The sequence below is a fragment of the Lepeophtheirus salmonis genome, chromosome 13 (genome assembly GCF_016086655.4).
Source record: "Lepeophtheirus salmonis chromosome 13, UVic_Lsal_1.4, whole genome shotgun sequence".
In the NCBI taxonomy this organism is placed as follows: Eukaryota; Metazoa; Arthropoda; class Copepoda; order Siphonostomatoida; family Caligidae; genus Lepeophtheirus; species Lepeophtheirus salmonis.
In genome coordinates, this window is record NC_052143.2 from 323,432 (window position 1) to 349,906 (window position 26,475).

General features: G+C 33.3%; 1 protein-coding gene and 1 long non-coding RNA gene across 4 annotated transcripts in view; one reads left to right on the plus strand and one right to left on the minus strand.

Annotated features, from left to right (window-relative positions):
* Nucleotides 1-26,475, plus strand: part of LOC121127986 (neo-calmodulin) — a 107,265-nt gene that overhangs the window by 38,384 nt on the left and 42,406 nt on the right. The window contains exons 1-2 of one of the 3 annotated variants that reach the window (XM_071892713.1): nucleotides 21,131-21,414; nucleotides 23,443-23,630. In XM_071892713.1, coding sequence (XP_071748814.1) covers nucleotides 21,210-21,414; nucleotides 23,443-23,630 — 393 coding nt within the window. In that variant the 5' untranslated portion in view covers nucleotides 21,131-21,209. Of the gene's footprint in view, nucleotides 1-21,130; nucleotides 21,415-22,419; nucleotides 23,015-23,442; nucleotides 23,631-26,475 lie in introns of those variants that run through there. The other 2 variants (XM_071892714.1, XM_040723565.2) reach the window with 2 other exon arrangements.
* On the minus strand, nucleotides 23,765-24,988 carry LOC139906924 (uncharacterized). The gene is made up of 2 exons (XR_011783134.1): nucleotides 24,861-24,988; nucleotides 23,765-24,273 (listed from the first exon to the last, which is right to left on the minus strand). It is a non-coding gene; the product is annotated as an uncharacterized lncRNA (long non-coding RNA).

The following is a 26,475-nucleotide window of genomic DNA, read 5'->3' on the forward strand; positions in this document are numbered from 1 at the left end:
TTTCAAACGGTCCTTTAAAATCTGAGCACTAACTAATACAATAATTCATGAAGGTTGGGTGATTGAAATTCATTCATATTTTGATATATTAAAGTATAAAAATAATTACAAAAAAATAAAAAACTTGAGCTCTCTAGTTTACGTACAAGTCCACCAAATGACATCTGAACGTGATCGACGAATTTCAATTAGCGCACTCTAAGCAGTTGGGCGTCTCCAGGACTATTGGCTACGCTGTCAGCGAATACAAAATGTTGGAAAGGAAGAAGGTATCTCTCAAAATGGCCAAACTGGACTCAGATGAGTTTAAGAAAAAAGCCCAGGCCAATCTCCTCAAGTTCATGAATCCCAATGCAAGAAATCTCGGGGTTCCCAACCAATTTGGCCAGAGAGTTATCAAAAAAGTGAGTAGAAAGAGTGATCATAAGAATTGTAGGGAGAAGGGGATTTAATTATGTTACAGGCGTTTGAAAAACCCTTTACCGCCTTTATGACAATCATTTAAGAGGTTTTGTAAAGTTCCATTCCATCACATAGTAAACAAGGTGAAAAAGCTTGTGGAGTATATAGAAAGCTTGTGGGATCGGCATAGAAGTTATAGACCAATTAAAAAATTAAATGAAAAATATGAATTTCTGCCCCAAAAACTTTTGACCTAAGGTGACATATAGAGTCCGAAAGAGCAATACCGCCAACCTCAAATCCCCTGTGGAGTCCCATTAGATAAGGATGTCTAGGACTTATATTACTGAAGGATCTACTGCCGTCTGACCTCTCTGGAAGCTGTAATTGAAGCTAGTGGAAATCAAATTTATGACTAATAATCTTCATAGTGTGTAAATTAACAAATATTTTTAAGATTTATGTACAACCTCATTCTGATCTGTTGCAATTGGTTATTTGTAGTACAATCAAAGACTTTTTGAATACCTTGTATATAGGACAATATTCATATTACATGGAAGATAATATATGTTACAAAAAAATATGCGTTTTAAGGCTCTTACGCGCAGATATTGCCGGGAAGACATTCCTTTTCTCTTGGTTTAGAAGATGCTTAAATGAAGACTTCTCTCTTTTAATATAGTTAACCATAAAATCAAAGGAGTACATATTTGAACAAGTGAGAGGAACAGATCCTTCTAAAACATTATAAGCTATTGGATCAATTAATGGCCTTTTGAAGAGTGCCGAAAGTAACTGCAGAGCTTTCTCTTCAAAGATCCTTCTAGTCATTAAATGGTAAGAGCCTACAATACAAAATGACAGTTGGGATTTCATATATGGCACCTCAATCAGTAAGAAAATGTATTCCTGAGTCAAGATCTTCCAAGAAGAGAATAAAGTATATTTTAAGGAAATGTTGGAAAGACAAGGGATATTTGAAAAAGAAAATAACCATATCGTTTCTCTTAGAAATAAACAGATTCACATTTTACTATTGTGAGACTCTATAAATAAGGATGATTGAACAAAAGAGACATAAATAAGCAAAGTCGCTCCATCAACTCATATTTTGAGAAGCCCACCAAATAACATTTCTGATTATTCGTTATATTGGTTGAGATATATAAAATCAAAAAACCTACTACAGGTAGCCTTGATGGAATATTGTTGAAGGATACAATGTGTTCCTTCTGTAATAAAATATAGAGATGCAGCAGTTCATTTCCTGTCTGAAAGTGAATATGACGAGAAATATATAATACAATTTATTAAAATTATACTCAATCCTAGTCACTTATATTTTATTTGAATAGGTCCTTATCAAGATGAAATCAATTTTAGGACAAAAAAAGTTTTATAACGTTTTTATGCAAATTTAGTTCCCCGAAAGCACTACTAACAAAATATATAAATTTACTTACAAATAATTTGTTAAAAACTTCTTTATAAATGATTAGTTCAATTTGAAGCGGGTTTTTTTTTGTTTATTTTAACCCCTCAAATGGTATAAAACCTTTTGTCATTGACATTGATTATTCTCAATCTTCTGGAAGAAAAAACTAGATTAAGAACCAAAGGTGCATATCTGTACAAAAAGTCAAAAATGCTTGGCTTGGTACATCTTTTTAATGGTGAAAAACTTTTTAAATATTATATTTATCTATTGATAAAATATAATATTTAAAAAATATATATCTATTCATTGAATGTCGATTATAAATCATTTGAAAGGCACGAGAGAATAAGATCAAAACGATATTTTATTACCTTTCTTTGATCTTTAATCTCATCTTAAATAATCATGAAAATTTTGTGAGGATGTGGAATATCTTGCCAGATAAAAAAATCATACAAAACTTATTTTCTATGCACATTTTCATGTCATAAATCAGAATATCTTAGAAAAAGACACAACCCCCTCCCCCCAAAAAAAAAAAAAATTGAACACATAGACCGTAAACTAACAAAAGAAAAAGAAAAGTGTTGGGGGTCCTCTTTTCCACAATTTGAATACCTTTGTTGTATTTGTATTAAAATTTTGTGTTTTATGGAAATGGAAGTACAGAAAACCTGCATTAAGCGGTCTTATTCAAGAATTATTCAAAAGTTGAAAAAAGTGGATAAAATATTAGAATAAAGGATATAATATACGTATTTACAATAATAGGATAAAAGTGTTGGGTCGGTCTAAAAAGACGGTGCGAATTCGATCCTACTAAAACTTGTTAGTCCTAGGACCAATTCTTATCAATCTTTATAGGTAACTACAACAGCTGAAATTACTTAATTACTCGTCATTTTAGTTGATGAAGTTTCATCATAACTTTTTTCAAAGAGGCAAGATATCTAAAGGTGTGTGACTAGAACATACTTCTAGCAGTTTTTTGTAAATTAATACATAGTTGAAATTATCCTATGCCACAAATAATTATTCATTTATATAAGCTCAAGGTTTTACGCAATTAGTTCATATTTTTCTCCTAAGATGGTGCGCGTGATGGCCAAACTCTCCTCTTCCAAGAACTGACCAGCACCAACTACAGGTCATTTGCTGCTTTCTTTGTTTGTATATTATTCAATCCTAGGAAGGAGTGAAGACAATATAAAGATAGCTATGACCGTAGTACAAAGGACAAACTAATCGGTCCTTATGATTGTTGCATTGCAAGAAAAGATTGGACCGATAAAAAAAAGACTGAAAGGATGGAGGGGAAAGACTGATTAGGAAATCAGTGGTGGAACCGATCCAACACTAGAATACATTCATTCTCAGATAGAAAGGAAGAGAAAAACAGAAACGTAGGGAAATCATTTGCTTTTGTGACAAATTTATTTGCTCGTCCAGAAAGCGTCAATGAATATTGGTTGTAAAAAAAAAGAAACCCAAAATCCACTTACTAACCCTCACAATTTGAAGAAGATCAGCTTTGTTGTCAAGATGATTTCTTAAATCATCTACAAACAGCTGTTACCAAGGGAGGAAGGGAATAATCAATAACTCCAATCTAATTCCTTGTTCTTTTACCAAGGGATACATTAAAATCCAAACACTTTGAATTTTAAACTTCAACAAGATATAATTTATTAATTAGGTACAGAATTTCAACAACATTAATAAAATTGCGTCTGAGTTCTCTTAATAATTAATGTAGCTGCTCTTAGTGGTAATTATGGCTTCCAGGTGGCGGTCGAAAGCCTGGCATCCACTACGGATGTAGTCTTCTATAATTGAGTCCCAGTGCTGGACTATAGTAGCTTTGAGGGAATCGGTGTTTGGATGATGGACACTAAAGGCCTTCCCGTCGACATGCACTTAAAAGTTGTAGTGAATGGGGCTATCATCTGGGCTGAGAGGGGAGGGGCAAAAGTGTCAAAAAAGAGTTCGAAAGAACTCGAAAGACTCATTCATCTGATTCTTGTAATGGACACAAAAAGCTAGAGGTTGATGTTTGTTTAGTTTTTGTGGAATCAAATATGTTCAAGCAACAAGCAAAATCGCAGAGGATGTGCAATCTCCCCCACTCACATAGAGATAAGTGGACACTGTTCGGAATGTTGGTAATTTTTTAAAATTAAGGAACGGAATAATAATCGCTTTTGTCTGAATCAAGAGCTCAGGTTAAGGAACCTTCAAGACCAAACATTCAGCTCAGGTCATGCTCCTCGGTGTCGTGGCTCCTAATACCCGAAAAATACCTCCCTACTTCTTCAAGTCCTACGAATGTCAACACGGAGTCTACTACAAGGTCCTCAGGTACCACGCTTGCTATAGTCGAAGAGCACGTTTCCCAGGGATAACTATGTGTTTGCCCAAGACGGGACCTTGGTACGCACGTCCAAGAAGGTACAACCTTTCTGCAGGGAGGACATGGCTGCCTTCTGACCAGCAGATTTCTTGCTTTCGTTCTCGCCCGACGTGAACTCCCTGGACTTGGTTGTGTGGTGCGTTTTGGAACCCAAAACGTAGAAGACTTCTCATTCAAATTTTAAATACCCTAATGCCCGTGCTCACAGAGGAGTGGAACAACTTTCATCAAAGCCAGCTGTACTTCTGTTCTTCCCCTTATTCAAGCCATCATTCAGAGTGGTGGGGGACACATTGTATAAAACGTGAAGAAAATTGTTGAATTACCAACTATTGCTTCAAAAGTTTGCCATAAAAATAACAGAATATATATATATATATATATGTAAAAGTGAAAACGGCATTTAAAGTTTTCTAATTTTTTAGTCCTTCAATACATTTTTCTAGATAATCATTTACATCAAATAAGCTTCACAAAAAAATTTATGACATTCAATTATTTTGTCATATGAATGTTTTTTTTTGTTTTCTTAATTGGTTGTCTTGATAAATAAATCGTTATTTTCATGTATTAAGGGATCATTTATAATCTGTCAAATCCTCTTAAATCACATGAAAAACATAATCTATGTTTATTGAAAATCCTCGTAAGATATTAGATATCATATGGATTTGTTTCGTTTCAATTCACATAAACTAACATCATAATATTTATTCCATGAAGGGGGGAAACCTCTTATCAACACTTTCTTTATTTTTAATCAAGAGCCCACTAACCTCAGATAAAAAGTAAAACAACAAAGAACTAAAAACTCAAAAAGTTTGTTTGACTTTATGTTAAAAAAAGTTATGAGTAAATATTAGCTACACCTCGAAAATGTATAAATATATGTATGGTATACAAATAAAATAAAAAAGAGTTAGTTCCAGCTAAAACTACAAAGAAATGAACGTTAACTTCTTCTTTTTTATACATATACAATAAGATGGGGTAACGGTAATTTTGACTTCCCGCCTCTTTTTCTAACTATCTTGTTCATTATTGCTCACATCAGATCATCCGATAAAGAGCTGTAAAGATGTGAGTGTATGCTACAAATGACGTCTTATAAAGTATTGCGCTTGACCTGTTCAGTTGTGAATTGTCCTACGTCAAGTATGGAGGTCCCAAAGGAAGAAGTTTGCCATATTTTACATTTTTACTTCCTGAAAGGGAAAAATGCTTCAAAAGTGAGAAATAAAATTTACAATGTATACTCTTTTGGTTCGTGTTGCACAAAATTGGTTCCAGCAATTTTTTTTCCTACTCAATAATAAAGAACAAACAATTTTTCCAATATGTTTTATGATTTTTCCCATAAATTGATTCGTGGTTTCGTAACTTTTTAAGTTATTTCAAGAGATCATCTTCTGTCAACTACTTCGTAGCCCTCTGTACGCTAGATATAACCTCTTCATGGCCGTCAAAAGTGTCCTCTTGGTATAAATGTTTAATTCCCCAAGCAAAAAACGGTCACTCGGGTTAGGACCGGGGTGTATGTGGAGTTGTCAAAGAGTTTGACATTACATCACTTCCCTCTCTCGAAAGTATATTGCAACTTGTTGAGATAGACGTGATAATGCGAGGATTGGAGTCGATCAGGGCACAAACATGGGTGATGTTGTATAGTGAAAGTTCCATCTTCCATGGCTCTTTTCCAGTGTGAAACAGAATGCCAAGTAGGGGAGTGCTCTGACTCTATATCAGAGAGTTAGTTTTAGATCTCTGTGACTGTTTTTTCATCTTCCAGCGGAGGTAGACATAGCTACAAAAACAAAGATTCTCCATCGTGAAGTGGCAAAATGACTAACTAACACATTTGACACATATGTACCTTGAAACTTAATACCTAAATGAAACAAAGAATTCCTTTTTACATTTAAGGGGGAGAGAAGAAGCTTTTCATCTTACGTTTATGGGGGAAAAGCTAGGGCAAATTATTTATGACTCAACCTAATATATTCTCTTTTTAAAAGACTATTGCCAAATTATTTAAATATCCTCCAAGATATTTTTTATTTTATTCTCCTATGAAAGTTTTTCATAGGAACAGGTCTTAAAAATATATACATTTTTACAAGTATCTAATCCTATTTTTAAAAATCCCAAATAAATAACATAGATGGAATTTCGTAGAGTATTTTTTACATTTACAACAAAAAACTATCCAAAAAAACTGTGCCTATAAGAATTTAAAAACTTATATACATCATAACATATAATTATATATCGTGATTCATCGAACATCAGGACAATAACATTTAACTCAGTGTCTAAAAATTTAAAACCCTACATGTATACAAAGTGGTTCCAAGACTATTCGCCAATGGAAAGTTTGGTCAATAAGTGATAGTTAATATATTGATATATACAATGGCATTTATTAATTCAATTTAAAATGTTTTCCAAATAAATACCGGTCCAACTGTTGTTTTTCACACATCTTTATTATGCCAATTTTGAGAAGTTAAGAGTCATTTTGTACAATGTTTCAACAAACAATGTTGTTCAACAGATAAATATCTGTCAATTGCTAAGAAAAACATTGTCCAAGTCTCCACCATGAGCACACAGTACGAGAAGAGGGTTGAGATCGCAGTACTACTCCGCACAGGAGCAGACTGGGACCTCAAGGAAGACGATTTAAAATGTACCCATACAGTTGAAGTTTGGGGAGGTCCTCTGGCACTTTCCCAGAGCATGCAAGAAACCATCCGTGTCTTTTAAACGTCTAAAGTAGGTCTTCAAGCAAAAAATTGAATTCTTCAGTTGATTACAATGCCAGGCCGATCAACAAGTCCCCCTCAGCATTGTCCAGGGCTTTAAAAAGGAAAGAAAAAATGATCAGTGGCTTATTACGTTGCATCTGTTGACAGAACAGTAGAGAAAAGTGCATGTGGAACGTGCAAAAAAAGATCATGAACCACCTCAAGGAAACCTGTGGACTCATTGTGATCTTTTCAGAAGAGAAGATGTTTAGTGTTGCCTCTATCTTCAACAGGCAGATGATGGAGTAGTTAGATTTGGGCATGTAGCAGAGCAGCATCTACATGTCTCCCATCGCAAAACCCTCTTTCTGATGATGTTAGGACTGGTTACATCCAACGGGAAGGACATGAATTCCGTGGGGTTCTCTTTAGGATACAAGCAGAAGGCAGATGAGTATGTCAAAATTCTGGAATTCAAATTTATCAGATGGATAAATACATCATCATTGGTAATTCTCCCTATCTGTTCCAACAAGATCAACCACCTACCCACGCCACAAAGAAAAAAAGAGTGGCTCAAGGCCAACATCAACTTCTGGGAAAATGGCTTCTAGTCACTACAGAGCCTAGACCTCAAACCTCTAGACTATTCCATATAAGCGCAAGTAGAGTCCAAGGATTAGATTAGATGCCTAAACAGCACCCACACACTGAATACCTCCGTCAAAAAGGCCTGGGCCTCCATGATCGCTGAGTAGATCCAGAGGGTCTGCAACAGCTTCAGCTATATCCTGGAGCTCACCATCGATTCTGAGGCGGGCGTATTAACTAAAATATGTCCTTTGGTTTTCAGTTAATAGTTAATAAACTTGTTACCTAACTAACCCAAGATCCTGCCATCGGCTTCAATACTTTGTGTGTTTAAATGGTTAAATAATAACGATTGGTGTGGTAGGCCTTACTTTCACTATAAAAAAAAATTAATATATTTCATGTCACTTAGGTAAATTAATGAGTTTTGTTTTTTTTACAAACCACTATTTTTATTAATGATGTACATGAATGATCATTATATGAACACAACACAGTATCATGCGGTTAGAAGCCTTTTTCACTATAGTACTATAAATACATAGCAAGTATCAAATGAAGACAAACTATAAGCTACAGTATTGTCTTTATAGAACGACATCTAATGAATAAAACTATCAAAAAAAAATATCATGCTGCAAAAGATTATGAATTTAATTAAATAAGACATTAAACGGAGTCATCCATTCTGAACACTTTGAATTTTGAACTACAACAAGATATAATTTATTAATTAACATTACAATGTCAACAAAATTAAAAGTATAAACAGACTTGTGTCTGACCTCTCTATTTCATTAATGTACCCGCCCTTAGCGGCAATGATGGCTTTCAGGAGGTGGCGGAAGACTTAGCAGATGTAGTCATCTGGCATGGCTGAGAGTGGTAATGAAGACCTGGATGATGGACACAGAAGGCCTTCCTATCGACATGTATCCAAAAGTTGTAATCGAGGGGTTTGGCATCAGGACTTTAGGGGGCCAAAATTGGGGGGAAAAAAGTTCAAAAGACTCATTGGATAGAGTTACAACGGAGGATATGGGATTATTTCATTGCTGGTGTCAAAAGTGACCTTTCCACCCTCACAATGTTACTTCCCCACACTTTCTGATAACTCTCTAGACAGTCTGGTGTTGAATTCCGAGATCTTCGGCATGGGCCTCATAAACTTGAGGGGGTAGGACTGGGCTGTTTTATTTAACTCCTCCGGGTCCAGTTTGGCCTTTTTAACCCTTCTTCCGCAATTAGTGACGGCGTAGACATTGGTCCTGGAGACGCCAAACTGCTTGGGGTGTGCGAATAGAAAATTTGTCTATCACGTTCAAGTGTAATTCTGTCAACTTGTACATAAGCTATAGAGCTTAGGTTTTTTTTTTTCTAACTAATTGTTAAGACTTTAATATATTAAAATATAAATTAATTCCAATTACTCCACCTTCATTAATTATTGGATTAGTAAGTGTCACAGATTTCAATGGACCAATCGGGTTACACTAGACTGTTTTTGAAATGCATAAAAGCTGATCTTAATTATGCCTAATAGCGTATGCCCCATAGCTATAAATTGAAGAAGATATAAGATGTCAGACGATGGCCAATTTTAACAATTTAAAAGTGAGTATTTTTTCAATATCAAAATGTAATTTTTTCATAGGAAAGGAGAACTGAAATATTTGTAGATAAGGTTTTTAATTTGGTGTTGAGTCTCGGTCCAAAACCATTTATCGGGTCGGTCTTAAGGTATCTTATTTAGATTCTATAAACTATGGACTTGTGATTAAACGATTAATTGGGATCAGCGTCGGAAAATTATCTTTAATTAACGATTCCGATTTTTATGTTTTATTATTTATTACAAGTATTTCACTATTGATTACCTTTCTAAGTTATGAAAAAGTATATATGAAATATATTCTTATATTCAAGATAAATAACGACCATGTGAATTTGTTACTTTAATCTTATAATTTCATAAATACTGTATAAAATAATTTATGATAAAAATGTTCGAAACTGAGAAGAAACAAATTGAATACAACCTAAACGCGAATAAAAGTGTTCTAAACACATATGGTTAGTGCAAATAATGTTATTTAAGGGAAATAATTTTTGCAAATGGATTTAAGAAAGCTCCCCGCTGCAATGTTTGCCTTGAGATTACTCGCCCCAGGAAAATTGAGCCTTGGAAAGGGTCACGGGGAAGAGAAATCGACGTCCTTTAATTAATGTAAATATTATTTACATTTATTAAAGTAAGGCTATTTATTTTTTTAATTGTAATTATTAGAAATTTATAGCAAAATTGTATTTTGGAACTATTATTTAAAATATTAAAGAGTCAGAATCGGCATGCGGAACTTTTACTAGAATCCCATCGGAATCGCTATCAGGATTGTTTTTGGAATCGTCATATCACTAATATGGACCCAAATTTAATCTTTTTTTAAAGAATGGGCCAATTTTTTTGGTTTCACTCAATGACACGACTTTTTTTCTATCTCAAACGAGGTATTGAACTTTTTATTTTGTATACAAGTCGTAGTTCTTTCGTTGTTTATACGTAAGATAGAGTCTAAAAAAATCTTAAACAACTTTTATAGTCATATCGATTGAGTAATACGCTATAAATCAGTCTATCCTATGTATTAAATGGCAATGTTGTGTGTGTGGATGTGTTTGTTCGGGAATCACGTACAAACCAATGAACGGATATTGATAATTTCTTATGTAGCTTCTTAAGGCTCCAGAAACGGTTTTGGTAACATTTTTTTATATATATTCAAGGCCATAATGGCCTAAAAATAACATTTTTCAAATAACTAATTTTTTGAATAACAAACGACTATTTCCTATAAAACAAAAAAAAATAAAGATCGTAAAATTTTAATAATTAATCTTGCTACATGTTCTTTTGTAGCTTGGCACACTTTTTTTAATGGAGATTATATGGTTTACAGAAGAAAAAAAAGAAGAGAGAATTAAAAGAAAGGATTTTTGACATGACAAAAATATGAAAGTTGAACATGAATATTTTTTTTTAAACCTTATAATCTCCTTTTAAAAAAAGTTGGCAAGAATACTTAGCAGCGACAATAATTACTTATATTTTCTTTTATATGGTTCAGAAGAGATGAGGATTGATTATAATTTCTTAAGTTCCCGTGCAACGCCGGGCAAACCTACCCTAGTAATAAACGAAATTGATTTGTATGTATTTATGTTGAAGAGAGGTCATTTTTTTCTTCGGTACCAGAATTTTATCAATGATTTCTGGAGTAGTAACAACAGGCCGTCTAGAACGTTCAGCGTCACTTGGGCCCATATGGCCGCTCCAAAAATTTTGAAACCACTTATAAACTGTTGTAATTGAAGGTGCATAATCCCCATAATGTTTATCAAGCCTCTTTTTAGTCTCTTGAGCCGTTCTGCTTTTCATAAAGTAATGTTTCATTAACATACGAAATTATTTTTCGTCCATTTTTTTTCTTCATAACTCCAACTAGAAATAAATAAACCAATCGGTCTGAAAGTTGGTGTGTGCTCGTTCAATAGATGCTACTAACTAAACCATTCACAACAGTACAAGGTGTCCACGATAAATTGGAACTACTTTAAACTTCATCCAGATCCATAATGTGGATATTCGGGGTTAAATCATACTAATATAAAAGGTTGCGTGAACAATACACTATAACTTCCACCACAACTGTTTTGACAACAAGCAATAGTCATCATGGAACAAGCAAGGAGAGACGTCATCCTCGAATTGGCTCGCGCGGGAAACAAGCCCTCTGCTATCTACAAGCTTCTTAACTACCCCAAGAACACGGTGTACCGGGTGTTCAATGCCTGGGAGGTTGAGGGGAAGGTCTGCCATAAGGCCCACAACATGAGAAGTGACCGAATCTGCACTCCTCGCTTTGTTGAAGGTCTCCGGAAGTCCATCAAGACTTCGCCAGGGACTTCCTAGTCAAGGTTAGCCAAGAACCGTGGAGTGAGCAAGCAGCTAGTCTCCAAGGGTGTGAATGGCCAAACAACACATCCTCACGGCATCCATGAAGACCACCAGGCTCACCAATGGTAAGCGTCTCCTCAATGACCTGAAGAGCCATGGTGGAAGAATCATCTTCTTCTCTGACGGGAAGAACTGGACTGTCGACAGAAGCTACAACGTCCAGAATGGCAGGTGGCTTGCCAAGGAGAGAGAAGAGGTCCCTGCGGTCTTCACCACAAAGTTCCCCGCCTCCGTGATGACTCTGGGTGTCATCTGCATCACCAGTGAGTTGATGCCTCCTTTCTTCTTCAATCCCAAGGAAAGGGTTAACGCGATAAGGTACTGCGAACTCATTGAGAAGTTTGTCATCCCCTGGATGAAGGATACGGCCGCTGGGAGGGAGTTCATATTCCAACAAGACTCAGCGCCCGCACACATCGCCATGAGGACCACTAACCTCTTCAACTCCCACGAAATCACTTTCAGGGATCGCAACCGTGGACACCCTGTAGTATCATCTGTAGGACTTGGTACGAACTTTCATATGATCCTTTTATTTTGACGCACTCTGTTCATATGTATTGTATCATATACGGAATTCATCCTTAACAGGAATAACTTCAGTGTACATTTTCATATATTTTGGTGTTTGCTTTTCTGTCCTCTCCTTTCTGATCATCTCTATCTCCCTCAGTAGGAGTAGCCTTTGAATAAAATCCGTTAATGGAATTCACTTAAAATAAATGAAAAATATAAAAAGAGTAAGGACGATAGAAAGAAAAAAATTAGGACATTTATTATTATTGAATAAATGGTTGATAAAAAAACGGGGGAAATGAAAAGAAATTATTGAGTTTTCCTAGAGAGGAAAACTCAAATTAATTCTGATTCGAACATACATTTATTAATGGGTAAGTAAAAGATATTAAAAGCTCACCAGTATCCGTGGGAAATTCTCTCGAGTCTCATTTGAAAGTTTTTATAATATGTTTCTACCTCCTAAGTCCTTTCATTTAATAAATAATGAAAAATAATTAAGTCTTATTAGTACATATAAATTATAAGTTAACATGTTAATAAAGTAATCGTTTTACCAAAAAAATAATTATAAAAATAAAAGTAGAATTATAATTACTGTTCATTATTTTATGTCAAATAAAATATCAAAATACGTGACTTAAAAACCCATAAAATCTGTTTGGACCTATAATTGATGCACGAGGTAGCATCTTTTGACTTTTCAAATCCAATCCGACCCTAGCTGCCATACACCCTAAAATCCCTAAAATGACCCTAAAATCAAATTAACAAAAACTCATAATACTTAAATATTTCTTCCTCGCCCATAAACCTTTCTTCTCATAATGAAATTATCTACCCACTATTTTGTTAGCTCTCTGGAGGATCTGGTGTGAAACTCCAATATCCCTTGCATATGACCTTATGGACTTGAGTTGACCTGGCCTGTTCTTTTAAACTCATCTGAGTCTAGTTTGGCCTTTTTGACAGAGCCCTTCTGTCTTTCCAACGTTTGGGACTTGCTGAAAGTGTACGCGGTGGTCCTAGCGACGTCCAACTACTTGTTGTGCGTGAATGGAAATTTGTCGATGGCGATCAAGTGTCATTTTCTGGGGTTGTACGTAGGCTAACGACCTCAAGTTTTTATTTTTATTTTTGTAACAAAATATTTATGCTTTAATATATCGGACTATAAATTAATTTCAACCACTCAAACTTAATTAAGTATTGAATTAGTAAGTGTTCATATTTCAACTGACGAGCCTGTTTCTATTGGATTTACTTCAACATAATTATATAGAAATGGGAAAGCTTTATGTGGATCTACATAGATACTGCGTTGTGATGCACGGGTTTATTTATAGTAGGTCGTAGGTTGGCTTGTATATTTCCAATCCACAGTTCCACCAAAATTGTGTTCTCTCATCAATTATGAATTACCTTCGTCTTCAGACTCTAAATGTAATATTTCTTACTAATTGTATACTGTCGGAAGCAAACCTTATAACAATTTATTATTGGTAAAATATACTTATCTACAGATATACTTTAAATATCTTATATTTAGAAGGGAAACAGGATATAAGGAGAAGCCTAAATCAATTACATGTGATATTAATTTAAATTTATGACAATACTTTTCGATTAGAATACATATTTTTAAAGAAAGAAAAATTTTATCAGCATTATTTCGATCTCTTTCATTTTTCTTCGACGTATGTATCATGCGGATCTACATATATAACATTTCATTTAAATACAATTATCAGACATGCAAAAAGGAGGAGGAACTAACTATTTATGTGCAATATGGAAAAGGATTTAAAAAATGAAGAAATATTAGACATCGAAATGTCAATTTCCTTTCCACCTCTTTTTAAAATGCATATCAATTAAAAGGTGGAAGACTGTAGACGTTATTGGTAGTTAAACGATCAGAGACGTACCCATGAGTTTGTTGATCCAGAGCATGTGGTCTCATTTTTCATGGGAAAATAATTTACATATAAGTAAACAATAATACAGCTAATCCTATTGCTGCTGTTACACATAATATTGTTTAAGTTAGGGATGAATTGGGATTCTCGTGTTACAAACAGTGGGGCTGATTCATGTGAAGCTTATAACTAGCGTTATGTCTATTCTTATTTAGAACCAAAGACCGTGGTCCATTCCAGTCCGATCCCATTCAATTCAATCCCACAGGTCGGTCCTTAAAGAAGGTAAATCACTCCCTCATGACGTCAATAAGTGTGTTTTTCGTACCCAAAATATGTGCAATAATCTTAATACACATTTCATATACTTATCTTATTGAGCTTAAGAAACCATTAATAATTGTATGAAAAATTCTATGGACCAACATTTAAGAACCGGTCCCAAGTACTGATCCTAATGATCGACAGTCCTTAGGACCAATATGAATAGTCCTTAGACTGGAATCGGCCTTTCAATGAAGAACTGCCACAAAAATGTTGAAATCGTGATCAATTAACGTGAAAAATATTTCATTAACACAGAAATAGAATGCATTAATTTTGACAATATTGTATCAGCACAGGTATCCTGTTGCAAATATATTTAAGCTTATTTTGCCTGTCGACACCACATTAAGCTGAGTTGGATATAAAGAAAATGGGAAGATGCATTTAAAGTTCTACGAAAGATACAAGAATAGAGTTATTCAGAGGATTGAAAAGAGAGAAGAACCCCTTGGACATCAAATATGACAATAATAATATTGGACAAGACTGCATTACCTGACTGGATAAAAGACCCATGCAACGGGGTTAGTTTTGGAAAGCCTATGTTTCTTGTTATCACCTGGACATTTCTAAGACCTAATGTAACAGATAATATCCCCAACTTGAATGACTGCACAGAGAGTGAATGTAAATCTGATCAAACAAGTTCACTTCAAAGAAGAGGAAGGGAAAAAAGATCTGATCCAGTGTGTCCAACACTATAGACAAAATATGAAATATCTCTCCGAAAATTCCCTTCATAGTTTTCTCTGAGCATTTTTTTAAATATTCATATGTACGAAGGATTTATTCAAGAAATGCATATACAAAATTTCAATATATTTGGTCGCTGATGCAATAGAATAGAAACTAAAGGGCTTCAACTCCACAATATTAAAAAGACAGTCTTGCTCTGGAACAACTAACTTATTATTGTAAAACAAGAATATTATGAAATAGAAAATTATAAAATATTATCTTAAAAAAAATGTTCTGTATCTGTCATTTAATAAATGACAGATTTTATAAAAAAAATCGTTTCTTTATTAATAAATATAAGGTTGGGGGGAAGTTAAGTCCCTTGTTTTTAGCTAGGCATACCTTGTTCATTATTGGTCACATCGGATCATACTATAAGGTGTTGTAAAAGTGTGAGAGTATACTACAAACAGTTGGACAGTATTGGCTGGTTCAGACGTGAATTATCATACGTCGAGTATTTGGGTCTCAAAGGAAGAAATTCGCCATATTTTACGTTTTTACTATTTGAAAGGCAAAAAAACGTCGTAAGTAATCAAAAAAACTTTCGATGTATTTGCGCCCAATATTCTTTCGGTTCGTGTTGCACAACAGTCGTTCGAGTGATATATTTTTCTGCTCATTTCTGCCCTCTAAAGCTGGCAATCGAACAAAAGTGGTCAGCATTGTTGAATAGAAAAGGAATTGTGTTTCATGAAGACAATTCCAGACTGTATACATCTTTGATACCACGCCAGAAGCTCTTGGAGATCTGATGGGGAATTTTTATACGTGCAACCTACAGTATAACCCTGGCACCGAGTGATTATCACCTGTCGCTGTCTATGGTCAACGTCCCTGAGGGTACAAATTTGCTCTCAACAGACGCCTGTGGAAATTGGTTGGGGGATTTTTTTTGCCAAAAGGGGCAATAGCTTCTACATGTAGGGCATTATGAAGTTGGATTCTTGTTTGCAACAAGTTATTTAACCTTATGGCTTAACTATTTGGCTTAATTTAGTTAATTGCAACTCTTCTTATTGCACTAAAGCGAAAAAAACGAAATAAGTATTTCTACAACCTATTATTTTTATCAGCAATTTAATAAAGATACATTTAAAGGCAAATAAGGAATTGGGAGAACTGGATACTTATAAAAAAATTATTGGCACTGTAAGACATACACTTAAAAAATATTAATGAATCACTTCCTTATAAGGTTGGCCAATCAAATCCTGTCTTGTAAGTCGAGAGGGTTTGGAGCACTTTGTTGAACAAAAACGCAGCTTAGCCTCTATTATAGGAGAAAATTATTTACGATACACCTTGGGTTTGTGTTATTAATTAAGGAAACTAGAAATGCAATAAATCTGAGCTTATTCCTGGGGCACTCGTACGGAGTGGGCTGGAGGGAATGTAACCCCCCCCTTAAAAAAAAAAAAAAAAAAAAAAAATTCAAGTTTCCCTCAAAAAAAAAAAAATTTTTTTTTTTAAATCACAAAAATTATTTTAATATAAATAACAATGGATTTTTGAGTTATTTTTTTGCAAAAATATTAATTTTTGTGAATACCTATGAATTTATGAACTTTTATCTGAAAAATTTAATTTTTGAATTTTTTTTTACAAGCAATTTTTATTTTAGTAAATAGCTGTTTTAAAAGAAATCATTTTTTTATATAGCTATAGGTTATTGAAAAATAAATTTCAGAAAATTAGTTTTTGAATTTTTCTCTCCAAAAAATTTAATTATTGTAATTTTTTGTGAATTATTATGAATTTTTGAAATTTTTTTCCGCAAAAATGTATTATTTGAGAGCTATGAATTATTAAAAATTTTACCTTTTACATTATTGTTTCAATTTTTCCTTTTTTACGTTTGTTGCTTGATCAAGGATCAAAATTAAAGGAAAGATCATAAAAACGATTGAATTTGGTCAAATCTAGTATGCCCCATGATTAAAGGATTTAGGGAAACAACACTATGACAATAAGTACCCCATATCTTTGAAAATGTGCAGGATGACCTTCAAGCTGAGGAATAATTTATATGCGGATCAAGTATTTTTCATCCTTTAAAAGTTCAAAAAACTTCTTGAGAACTGGATAGTTTTGTCCGTTTGATTGAATATATTACACAATTTGATGGAAAATCTAGTACTACCACTATACACCTATGTCTAGAAAAAGGATTTTACTGCTGGTATGAGAACATTTGCATGTATAAATGATGATGTAGCTGCTTACTGGGAATCAAAATATATATTGTAATTAGAGCAATACTTGAGTAAACTGGGATTTAATGTTGAGGTAAAAGATTGAAGCCCTAAGTAAATTGGTTTAAATTTTGAAAGAATTTAAATACTTTTTCACAATGCATCTGGACACCTGGGTACTTGTATTGCTACATGTACTTAAGTACCTTTAAATTCTATAATTTAGTAATCATACTTAAGTATTCAAAAAAACACAATTACTGAAACTTAAGTATTCAAAAAACACAAGTACTCAAACTTGATTTCAAAACTAGTATTTATGGATACTTCAACACTTTTGAGTACTTTCGACAGAAAATTATAAAAAACATCTCACCTATTTTCTTTAAAAAAATGTTTGAAAAACAATAACTTATTTTCATCAATTGTTATATATGTGATATTAGATCTGTCCTCTCTATTTTGGGTGATAAATTGTCTTCCTTGCAAGGAATTTCCTATAAATGTAAACTAACACATAAAATGTATTTGAGGCAAAACAATAAATAATAACATCCTTCACATCAATTTATTGGAAGGTCTATTGAAATACTTACTAATTAAAAAAAAAAATAATATAGATTGAATGAAGTTAATTCACATTTCGAAATATTAAAGCATAAACAATTAAATACGAAACTAAACAAACCTGAGCTCTTACATACAAGTAGAGAAAATGACACTCGAGCCTAATAGACAAATTTCAATTTGCGCACTTCAAGCAGTTGGGTGTGTCTAAGAACACCCCTACTACGCCGTCAGTAAATCTGAAACGTTGGAGAGGAAAAAGGGCTCCTTCAAAAAGGTCAAATTGGATCCGAAGGAGTTAAAGGAAACATCCCATGAGGGCCCATGCAAGAGATCTCCGAGTTTAACACAAGATTGCCCAGAGAACCATACAAAAACAGTTGGAAAGACCCTTGTGAGGGTAGAGAGGTCACTTTACACACCAGAAATATTTTTAAAAAACCATCTCCTCCGATGCAAAAATCTTTTGAGTTCATTTGAACTCTTTTTTGACACTTTTAGCCACCCCACCCCCTAGAGCCCTGGTACCAAACACTTCGACAACACCTTTTGGGTGTATGTCGAGGGAAAGGCCTGCAGTGTCCGTTATCCAAACACCGAGACCCTCAAAGCCACTGCCAGCCAGCAATGGACGCCATAGCAGAGGACGACATCAGGTGTCAGGCTTTCTACCACCGCTTGGAAGCCCTAATTCCATCTAAAGCGACTACATTAATGATACTGAGAGCTCAGACTCACATCTATTTGTAGATTTAATTTTGTTGAAATTCTATTTTTAATGAGTAAATTAGATTTTGTTGAAGATTAAAATTCAAAGTTTTCAAATCTAAATGGATACTTCGTACTTAAACTTCTGTTTTAGTACATTACAGGTTGTTGTAAATTAGTCAAATACCTCAAAAGGGTAAGCTGATTACTTGTACTTACAATTTTAATGAAGTAGTTGTATTTGACTTATGTACTTTTAAATGTTTTCGGCCTCATCTCTACCGGATATATATTATATTTAAGTATAATTGTCGTGTTTTTTGTTTAATTATATGATATAAAAAGTCGGAGGGCTGGAGCGGACAATTAAAAAAATAGAGAAGCATTGCACTGTTTATTAGAAATCCAACTTTATAGGAACTGTTTGAACCCATGTGAATATTATTATTGTTTGAATAAAACCTCGTCTTATTATCTTCTTGTTTCATAAATAACTTAAATGTCATATAATTAAACCAATATTTTTTTTTTTTTAAATTTGTTATATGAGGTAAGTAATAAACATCTTTGTATATTACGTCATGGTTGATAAGAGAAATAGGAAAAAAAAAAATCCTTATGTTTTTACGTCTTATTTTCTTTTATTTTTCTTTTTTAATAGAAGATACTCAATAATTCTTGGACACTTGCTCAAGATGGTAACGTTTCAACAAATGCAAGAAGAAGCTGATATATTCAGCTCAAAAGTGAATTACGAATCATTCAAAGTATCTAAATTATGTGGTATTATATTAGGAGTGATTGCTTTTATCGTATTTGTTGTGATCACAGCTCTCTCTGTTGAATTATCAAAATATACTGGCGCCAAGAATCTCAAGAATTTTACAAGGTACAACTCCAACTCATGCCCTTCGTTGACTGGAGAATTTCTCCTTTCTACAGTGGAAGCTGGCTATAGCTTTGAAGACTACATATTGGACATTTTTTGTCGAAGCGGTTATACAGCATTTCCTAAAAGCATCAAGTGTATGAGAAGTGGGAATTTTCTGGTATGGAGTCATTTACCCGTTTGCCTTCCCATCTCAGTCAATATTTCAAACTACAAGTCTATAACCTGTAGAGGAAACAGGTTCTATACTAACTGTGAAATGATTTGCCAATCTGGCCATGTCCCTTTCGAGCCTCATCCTTATAATTGCTCAACTTCCCCTTGTTCAAGGTATATTCCAAAGAACGAAAATATTTGTTACTTTTGTGATGACAAATGCGAGGACTTTCATATCTACAATAAAATTGCGAGTCCGAAAAATATTCTGAAAGAATTAAAGTGTCCTGAGAATTGTACTAAAGTCCTGATTGAATCTAATGATCTTGGACTAATAGGAAATAGCTGGTCTTTTGGTATATATCACTTCGTTGGAACACATCATGGGCATCCTCTTTTCCAGAATAAAGTCCATAATATGTATTTACACTATTCGTATATTGATGAATGGATTGTTGGTTCAGAATTGAATAGTTCAAGTTCAACATTACAGATGAGATCAAAAGATTCCAGCAATTTACTTTGTCCAGAGGATATCAATTCGGACAATGTAGAAAAGCTTTTTTTGGATATCACATCTGATACTGATCAAGGATGGAAAACTGATCCGGATATAAGTGTTAAATGTCTGAAGAACTATGAACGAAAATCTAATTGTCCCTGCTTTGTTTATAACGTATATTACGAGACTTCCAAAAACGAAAGTATTCCTTCTAATGTGAAATCATATTTATTAAACTATACGTTAAACGAAAAAAAAGGAAAGGATTTAGATATAATATCCGATCTTTTCGAGAATCCTATTCGTAGTTATAATCTCTACAGTCCTCATGTGAATCAACATGTGTGGATATTGACCTATGAATTTTATGATTTGTATGCTTTTGGAGTAGCAAAGAAAGATGTTGATGTATGTCCTGATGATACACGTCTTGAATGGAGGTGGTATAATACGACAGAAAATAATCTCAATATATTTGTGAATGATGATAAGTTAAAAGTGAAATGCATAGATCCAAAATAAAGTATAATTTAGACTCAATATTTGTTTTTAAAAATCATCTAGGAAGTTCATTTATAATTGTAAACTTCCCTACAACACAATTAAAAATACCGAGTGATCCATTCAAATCTGAACACTTTTAATTTTAAGCTTCAACAAGATATAATATATTTATAGAATTTCAACAAAATTAATACTTTAAATATATGTTTATCTGGTCTGTCTTAATCATTAATGTAGCCGACCTTGGCGGCAAGCTTCCAGTCGGTGGAAGGTCTGGCACCCTCTGCGGATGTAGTTATCTGTCATGGCGTCCCAGTACTGGCTGACAGGGCTTTTGGTGTTTGGATGACGAACACTGCATACCTTCCCATCGAAGAAAAGTGGAGGCGAGGGGGTTAGAATCTGGGCCGTAAGGGGTACAAAATTGTCAAAAAAGACTTATTTTAAAGAGTTTGCAACGGAAGAGATGGGTTTATTTCATTTCTAGTGTCAAAAGTGGGCTCTCCAACCTCAAAAGGCTCTTCCGACCAACTTTTTGATAGCTCTCTGTACAGACTGGTGTGAAACTACAAGATCTTTTTCATGGGCCCTCATGGAATTGAGATGATTATCCTGGGGTGTTTTATAGAACTCCACCAGTTTGGCCGTTTTGACAGAGCCCTTCTTCCTCTTCAACATTTTGGGCTTGATGAAGGCGTACACTGTGGTCCTGGAGACACCCAACTGCTTGGAGTGCGCGATTGGAAATTCATCAATAACATTCAATTGTCATTTACTCGACTTCTACGTAAGCTAGAGAGCTAAGATTTTTTTTTATTGTAACTAATTGTGTATGCTTTAATATATATTGAAATATGAATTAATTATATACCTCAGACCAACATTAATTATTGAATTAGTGAGTGCTCAAATTTTAACGGACCACCCGGTATATGGACTCAGTAACAAAAAGCATTTTGAGTTGTCTTTGTGTAACAACTTTGTTTTTAATATAATAATATCATATTAATTATATAAAGTTTACCTGAATGTTTGGGAGTGTCATTTTTTATCATAGAAATAACAATGTAGCGCTGCTGATCACGACAACTTTTTATCCACTCTCAACCTTGACTGACAAAAGAAAACTTGACTTGATTATGTTTATTTATTAGTTGAAAGTGTGAAGAAGGAAGGAAAGAGATAACATGGGATTAGATATTTTTTCAAGAAAAATAAGGAAATAATTACAATGGCAAATATGTCCTTTTTCAATTTTAGGCCTAAATGAAGATCATTCCATTGAGATCCCACTCTAATTTTTTTGAGTATTCATATTGTATGAGCAAGTTTAACTTTGAAGAATAAAATGGCAAAATCAAACTTGAAACTTAGCTGGGTCGCCATTTTTAATATTTTGCAATAATGATATGTTTTGCATAAATATTATTTTTTAATTCAAATCAAATTAAAGTACTTGCTCTTGTTAGTATTTTAAAGCAAACCCTTTTTTAATCAAATGAATGTAAGCGGAGCTATGTCCCACTGAAATTCAAGAAGGATCATTCGAATAGGATCCAGCTTTGAGGGATTCCTAAATGGACCTCCTCGCATACGTCTAAAATTTCAGACATAGTGTTCTTTTGTAGAGATAAAACCACTCACCAAAAGTTATTCAAATCAGTGATGATGATGTGAGTTTTCATTTGACATTGTTTTTTTTATTAAAATCGGATGATTAGGTTAGAAGAAAATTTAATTTAAAAAAAAATGTTATCCATTAACTTTGTACAAAAAAGACTCATAAAAAAAAAAAGAAATGCTTCAATTATTTTGTAATGAAAGGAGTTACTAAGAAGGGATGTTAAAATATCGAATATTTTAGTTCCAATTAAAAAATAATTTGCGGAAACAAAATGTGAAAAAGATTTTTACATTACAGTTTGTATTGTTTTCAATTTTTCAAGAGTAACATTTAAATGGAAGATTTTGTGAAGATATTTATTCAAGAAAATCGTCTCAAAATAGTGCTTGGAACAACTTTTATTCATAATCTGATCAGTTCTAATATTTGCCTCAATACGATGCCTAAATCCAGACTCCAGCTTGGTAAACTTCTTCTTCATGGAAACCTTGAGGGACTGGGCACTCCTGTGAAGAGTAGCACACACCATCTCCTCCAGACAAGCCTAGATAGAGTAGCCTAAGGGGGTTGCGTCTGGAGAGGAGGGCGAGCACATGTTGAGGTTTTAAAAAGTCGAGAAAGTTGTCTCTCAGGAAGGTCTGTGTCTTAGCGGCACTACGACACGAAGCTCCGTCTGAAGTGAAAATTAAGTTGCCCCGAACTTTTCTCTGCTCCAATGTAGTACTTTCTTATCCAGGAAAAAGGAAATTACATCGAACTTCTGGCAACGAAAACAAGTTCCTTGGATATAACTATTTTGTTGCTCCATTTGACTCCTTTTCGTTCGTTTTGTTTTTAATTAAGTTTAAACTTTACATAAGGAATCTTGAGTTTCAAAGCCTATCTTTCACAAAGTTGGAAGATAGTCGACGTATAAATTTCCGATATATTAAAATATTTAATTGACTTTTTATTCATATGTATTAAACACAATCTTTTTTTTTTTTGGTTAATAAATGTTTTTTATTATTATACCAATATGAATAATAAATTATTTTTAAATATTGGAAAGGTGAAGTCTAATAAATATTTTTGTTTTTGTCGTTTTTTAAATAAATAAATGAGTCACAAAATAGCATTTCAAAAAACTTTTATCTATATATTTTTGGGTTCAATATTGGAAATTATAATTTTGTAACTTTTTTCTTTCAGAAGAGTGTTTCTACACCTCACATTTCCCTTTTGTCTATCATCATTTAAATTTCCTACCCGAAATGACGACTTACAGCGATGCGGATCGGCGAAAAATATTGGAGTCCCTTACGACAGATGAATTGGCCACATTTAAGGAGGCTTTCACCGTTTTTGATAAAAATCAAGATGGGACCATTACTACTAAGGTAATTAAATGTTTAAAATATCAATTATTTTGACCCATGGTTAGTCTATTGTCAAAACAATATACAAAGTATTTTATATCAAGGGTTTTTCATTATGATCGCCTCCACTTTTTTTATAAATAAAACACAAACAATCAAAGATTTTGCCAAGTTTATTTCATCATTACAAATTATAAATATATACATTTACATATAAATATCGATTTCTCTAGCATGACCCCTACAAGCACATTTACAGAAGTCCAATAGTTGAACCCATTTTTCCACTACTTACTTTTAGGAGTACAATCTCTATTTTTCGATGACACGCCAAACAGAATTATCGCTGTAATTATATCAACGTTCTGGTCCTCCAGACACCTCAGGTTTAAACTGGTAAATGATCTCAGAATATGTAAAAGAGGACATTTCGAATTTTTTGTGAAATAATGTTTAATAATTTTCCTTACATGGAGTGCGGAAATATATCATTCCTGTGGCTATTTAAAATTGAGTTGGGAATTTTCTTAATTCAGCTATTCGGGAAGTCGATGACATCCAATTACTAGATAGATTTAATTTCCTAATCCATACATAACACCTTGAAAATTTAGAGCGTATTTTGTCATTTTCGCATGTCTAATTAGAGGAAAGGCAAACTTATCTGTAAAGAAAAAAAAAAGTATACACAAATATCCGGAGTGTTTCATTGAAATCTGGATCGAATTTATCAACACTCAAACCCCTATATAATTGTAATATATACACGTCAATTATTAATTTTAATACTGTCAAGTATTTTTTTGAATCTTCTTAAATTTTCTATTATAATTGAAAAGCTTTGTTTAAAAACATACAGATTTATTCCTCTCTAATAAGATTTAAATCCAAATACGGATGAAAAGAGATATCTTCTTGAACAGAGCCACATTCATGAGAATTTTATCCTTTGAATAAGAACACACAAAATAATAGGCCTTTAAAACAAAAAGGAGGGCGTTGTGAAATTGAAAACCCCCAACATAATGGAAACACCTTTCAGTTATTTTATACTTTAGTCGCTATTAAAAAAAGGTATCACTCTACAGATACAAATCCCCGAATGGAAAGGCCAACGGAAAAAAATTCAGAAAATAAACTAATTCAACCTCTAATTAATTATGGAGCATATTTATTTCACTTGAAAAGTAGAAATACCATTTAAAAATGATTTGAGGGGAATTTGAGTATATTAAGTATTCAGTAGCTCACCCTTGTAGCGAACCAGCTCCATTATCAAGTGGTGTCTTCCTCCCTTCGTTTTCTTTGGTATTAAGATGGGAGGATTATAAAGTTCTGTATGTATAAAAGAATTACTATAAAAGATCGACCATGACCATTTTGCGCCAATGCCATTCCAGATTGAAAATAATAAAATGTTTACTACAGGCAAGATCAACCCTGTAATTGCGGGCTATTTTCCATTGCAGGCAATTTTTCGCAGATGGCAATATTCCTTCGGGTAATCTTCCTAGAACTATATATATAATACGAACTGAGAACTTTATTACTTCTGTAGATTTTAATTTTCTGTAGTCCAAATTTTATATAAATGTTCTTAGTTTAGTTTAAACTTCTTTTTATTCCCACAACTTTTTAGAACACGCCTGGAACGTTTCGTTTGAATAAATGCAATGTGTTTAATACTATTCCTAAAATACGAAATTACTTATAACTAAACCTATGAAACCCTTGAAATTGCCTGAAATCAATGAAGTTTTGTCTGAAAGACAATTTAGTTTTTTTGAAAATGTGTTTCCTTCATATATGTTTATCCTTAAAAGGAATATTTTACAATATTTAGTTTTTAATTGCATTAATATTTTACCCTTTTGAATAATGTTTGATTGGAAATTATTTATGATGGTTCAAAATCATATAAATCCCTAACCCCTGACATATTCATAAAAAATATTTTGGATTTTTTAAAAATTGTGTAGAACAAAAACCTATATATATTGTGTCTCAATTGTATTTTTTTTTTGTTCCAACCCCTTCTTTGGATCGAATATAATGTTGCCCCTCATACAATTTTCATAATATCTTTTAATAGATATTTACGAATACAAAATGAATTTAATAGTTTTAAAATGTTACAGATTTACTTACAGAGACTTACACTCAAGGAATGGAGGCTTTTATCAATCCTTTTAATGCTATTTTTACATACATTTAAAATAGACATGGGGCATGCAGCAAAGCAAGTACATGTTCTTGACATAACATTTTTATTTTCCTTATAATAAAAATAAATACATGCAACGACAACAATAAAAAGTGAACATATTGATACGACCAATTTATTTACAAGAGGGAAAAAATAGAACGATGTAGTAGCACATTCGATTTGTATTTTTTCGCCACTGAAGGATAAATATAATTTTTGTACGTTATATGCATTGGAAATGTCTACATGACACATTAGGTCTATGTCCCCATGCTTCATGAAGGAATTAAGGGGCCCATCCATCACGATAATAGCTTTTTTGTTCACTCGAAACCTAGATCGAAAATAATATACGTTAGCCTTGTAGAGTTTTTTCATGCTAAAGTATTTTCGCCCAAGCGAAGAATTATTAATAGCTGAAGATGAAAATTTGTTTTTATTTTGGGCATATTCAAAAATGGACCTAAAAATCAACAAATTAACCATGAATAATATTTTGTTGGAGAGCAGCTTAGCTGTCATGACGTTTCATTAGATCAGCTACTGTCAGGTGTGCCAAGGGAGGAGGAGGAGAAGGAAATAAACAAGAACATTCAAGAAATAATTCCATGTGGATCCTCAATTCTACTTTGAGTCCAACAAGTGATTATAATTATAAGA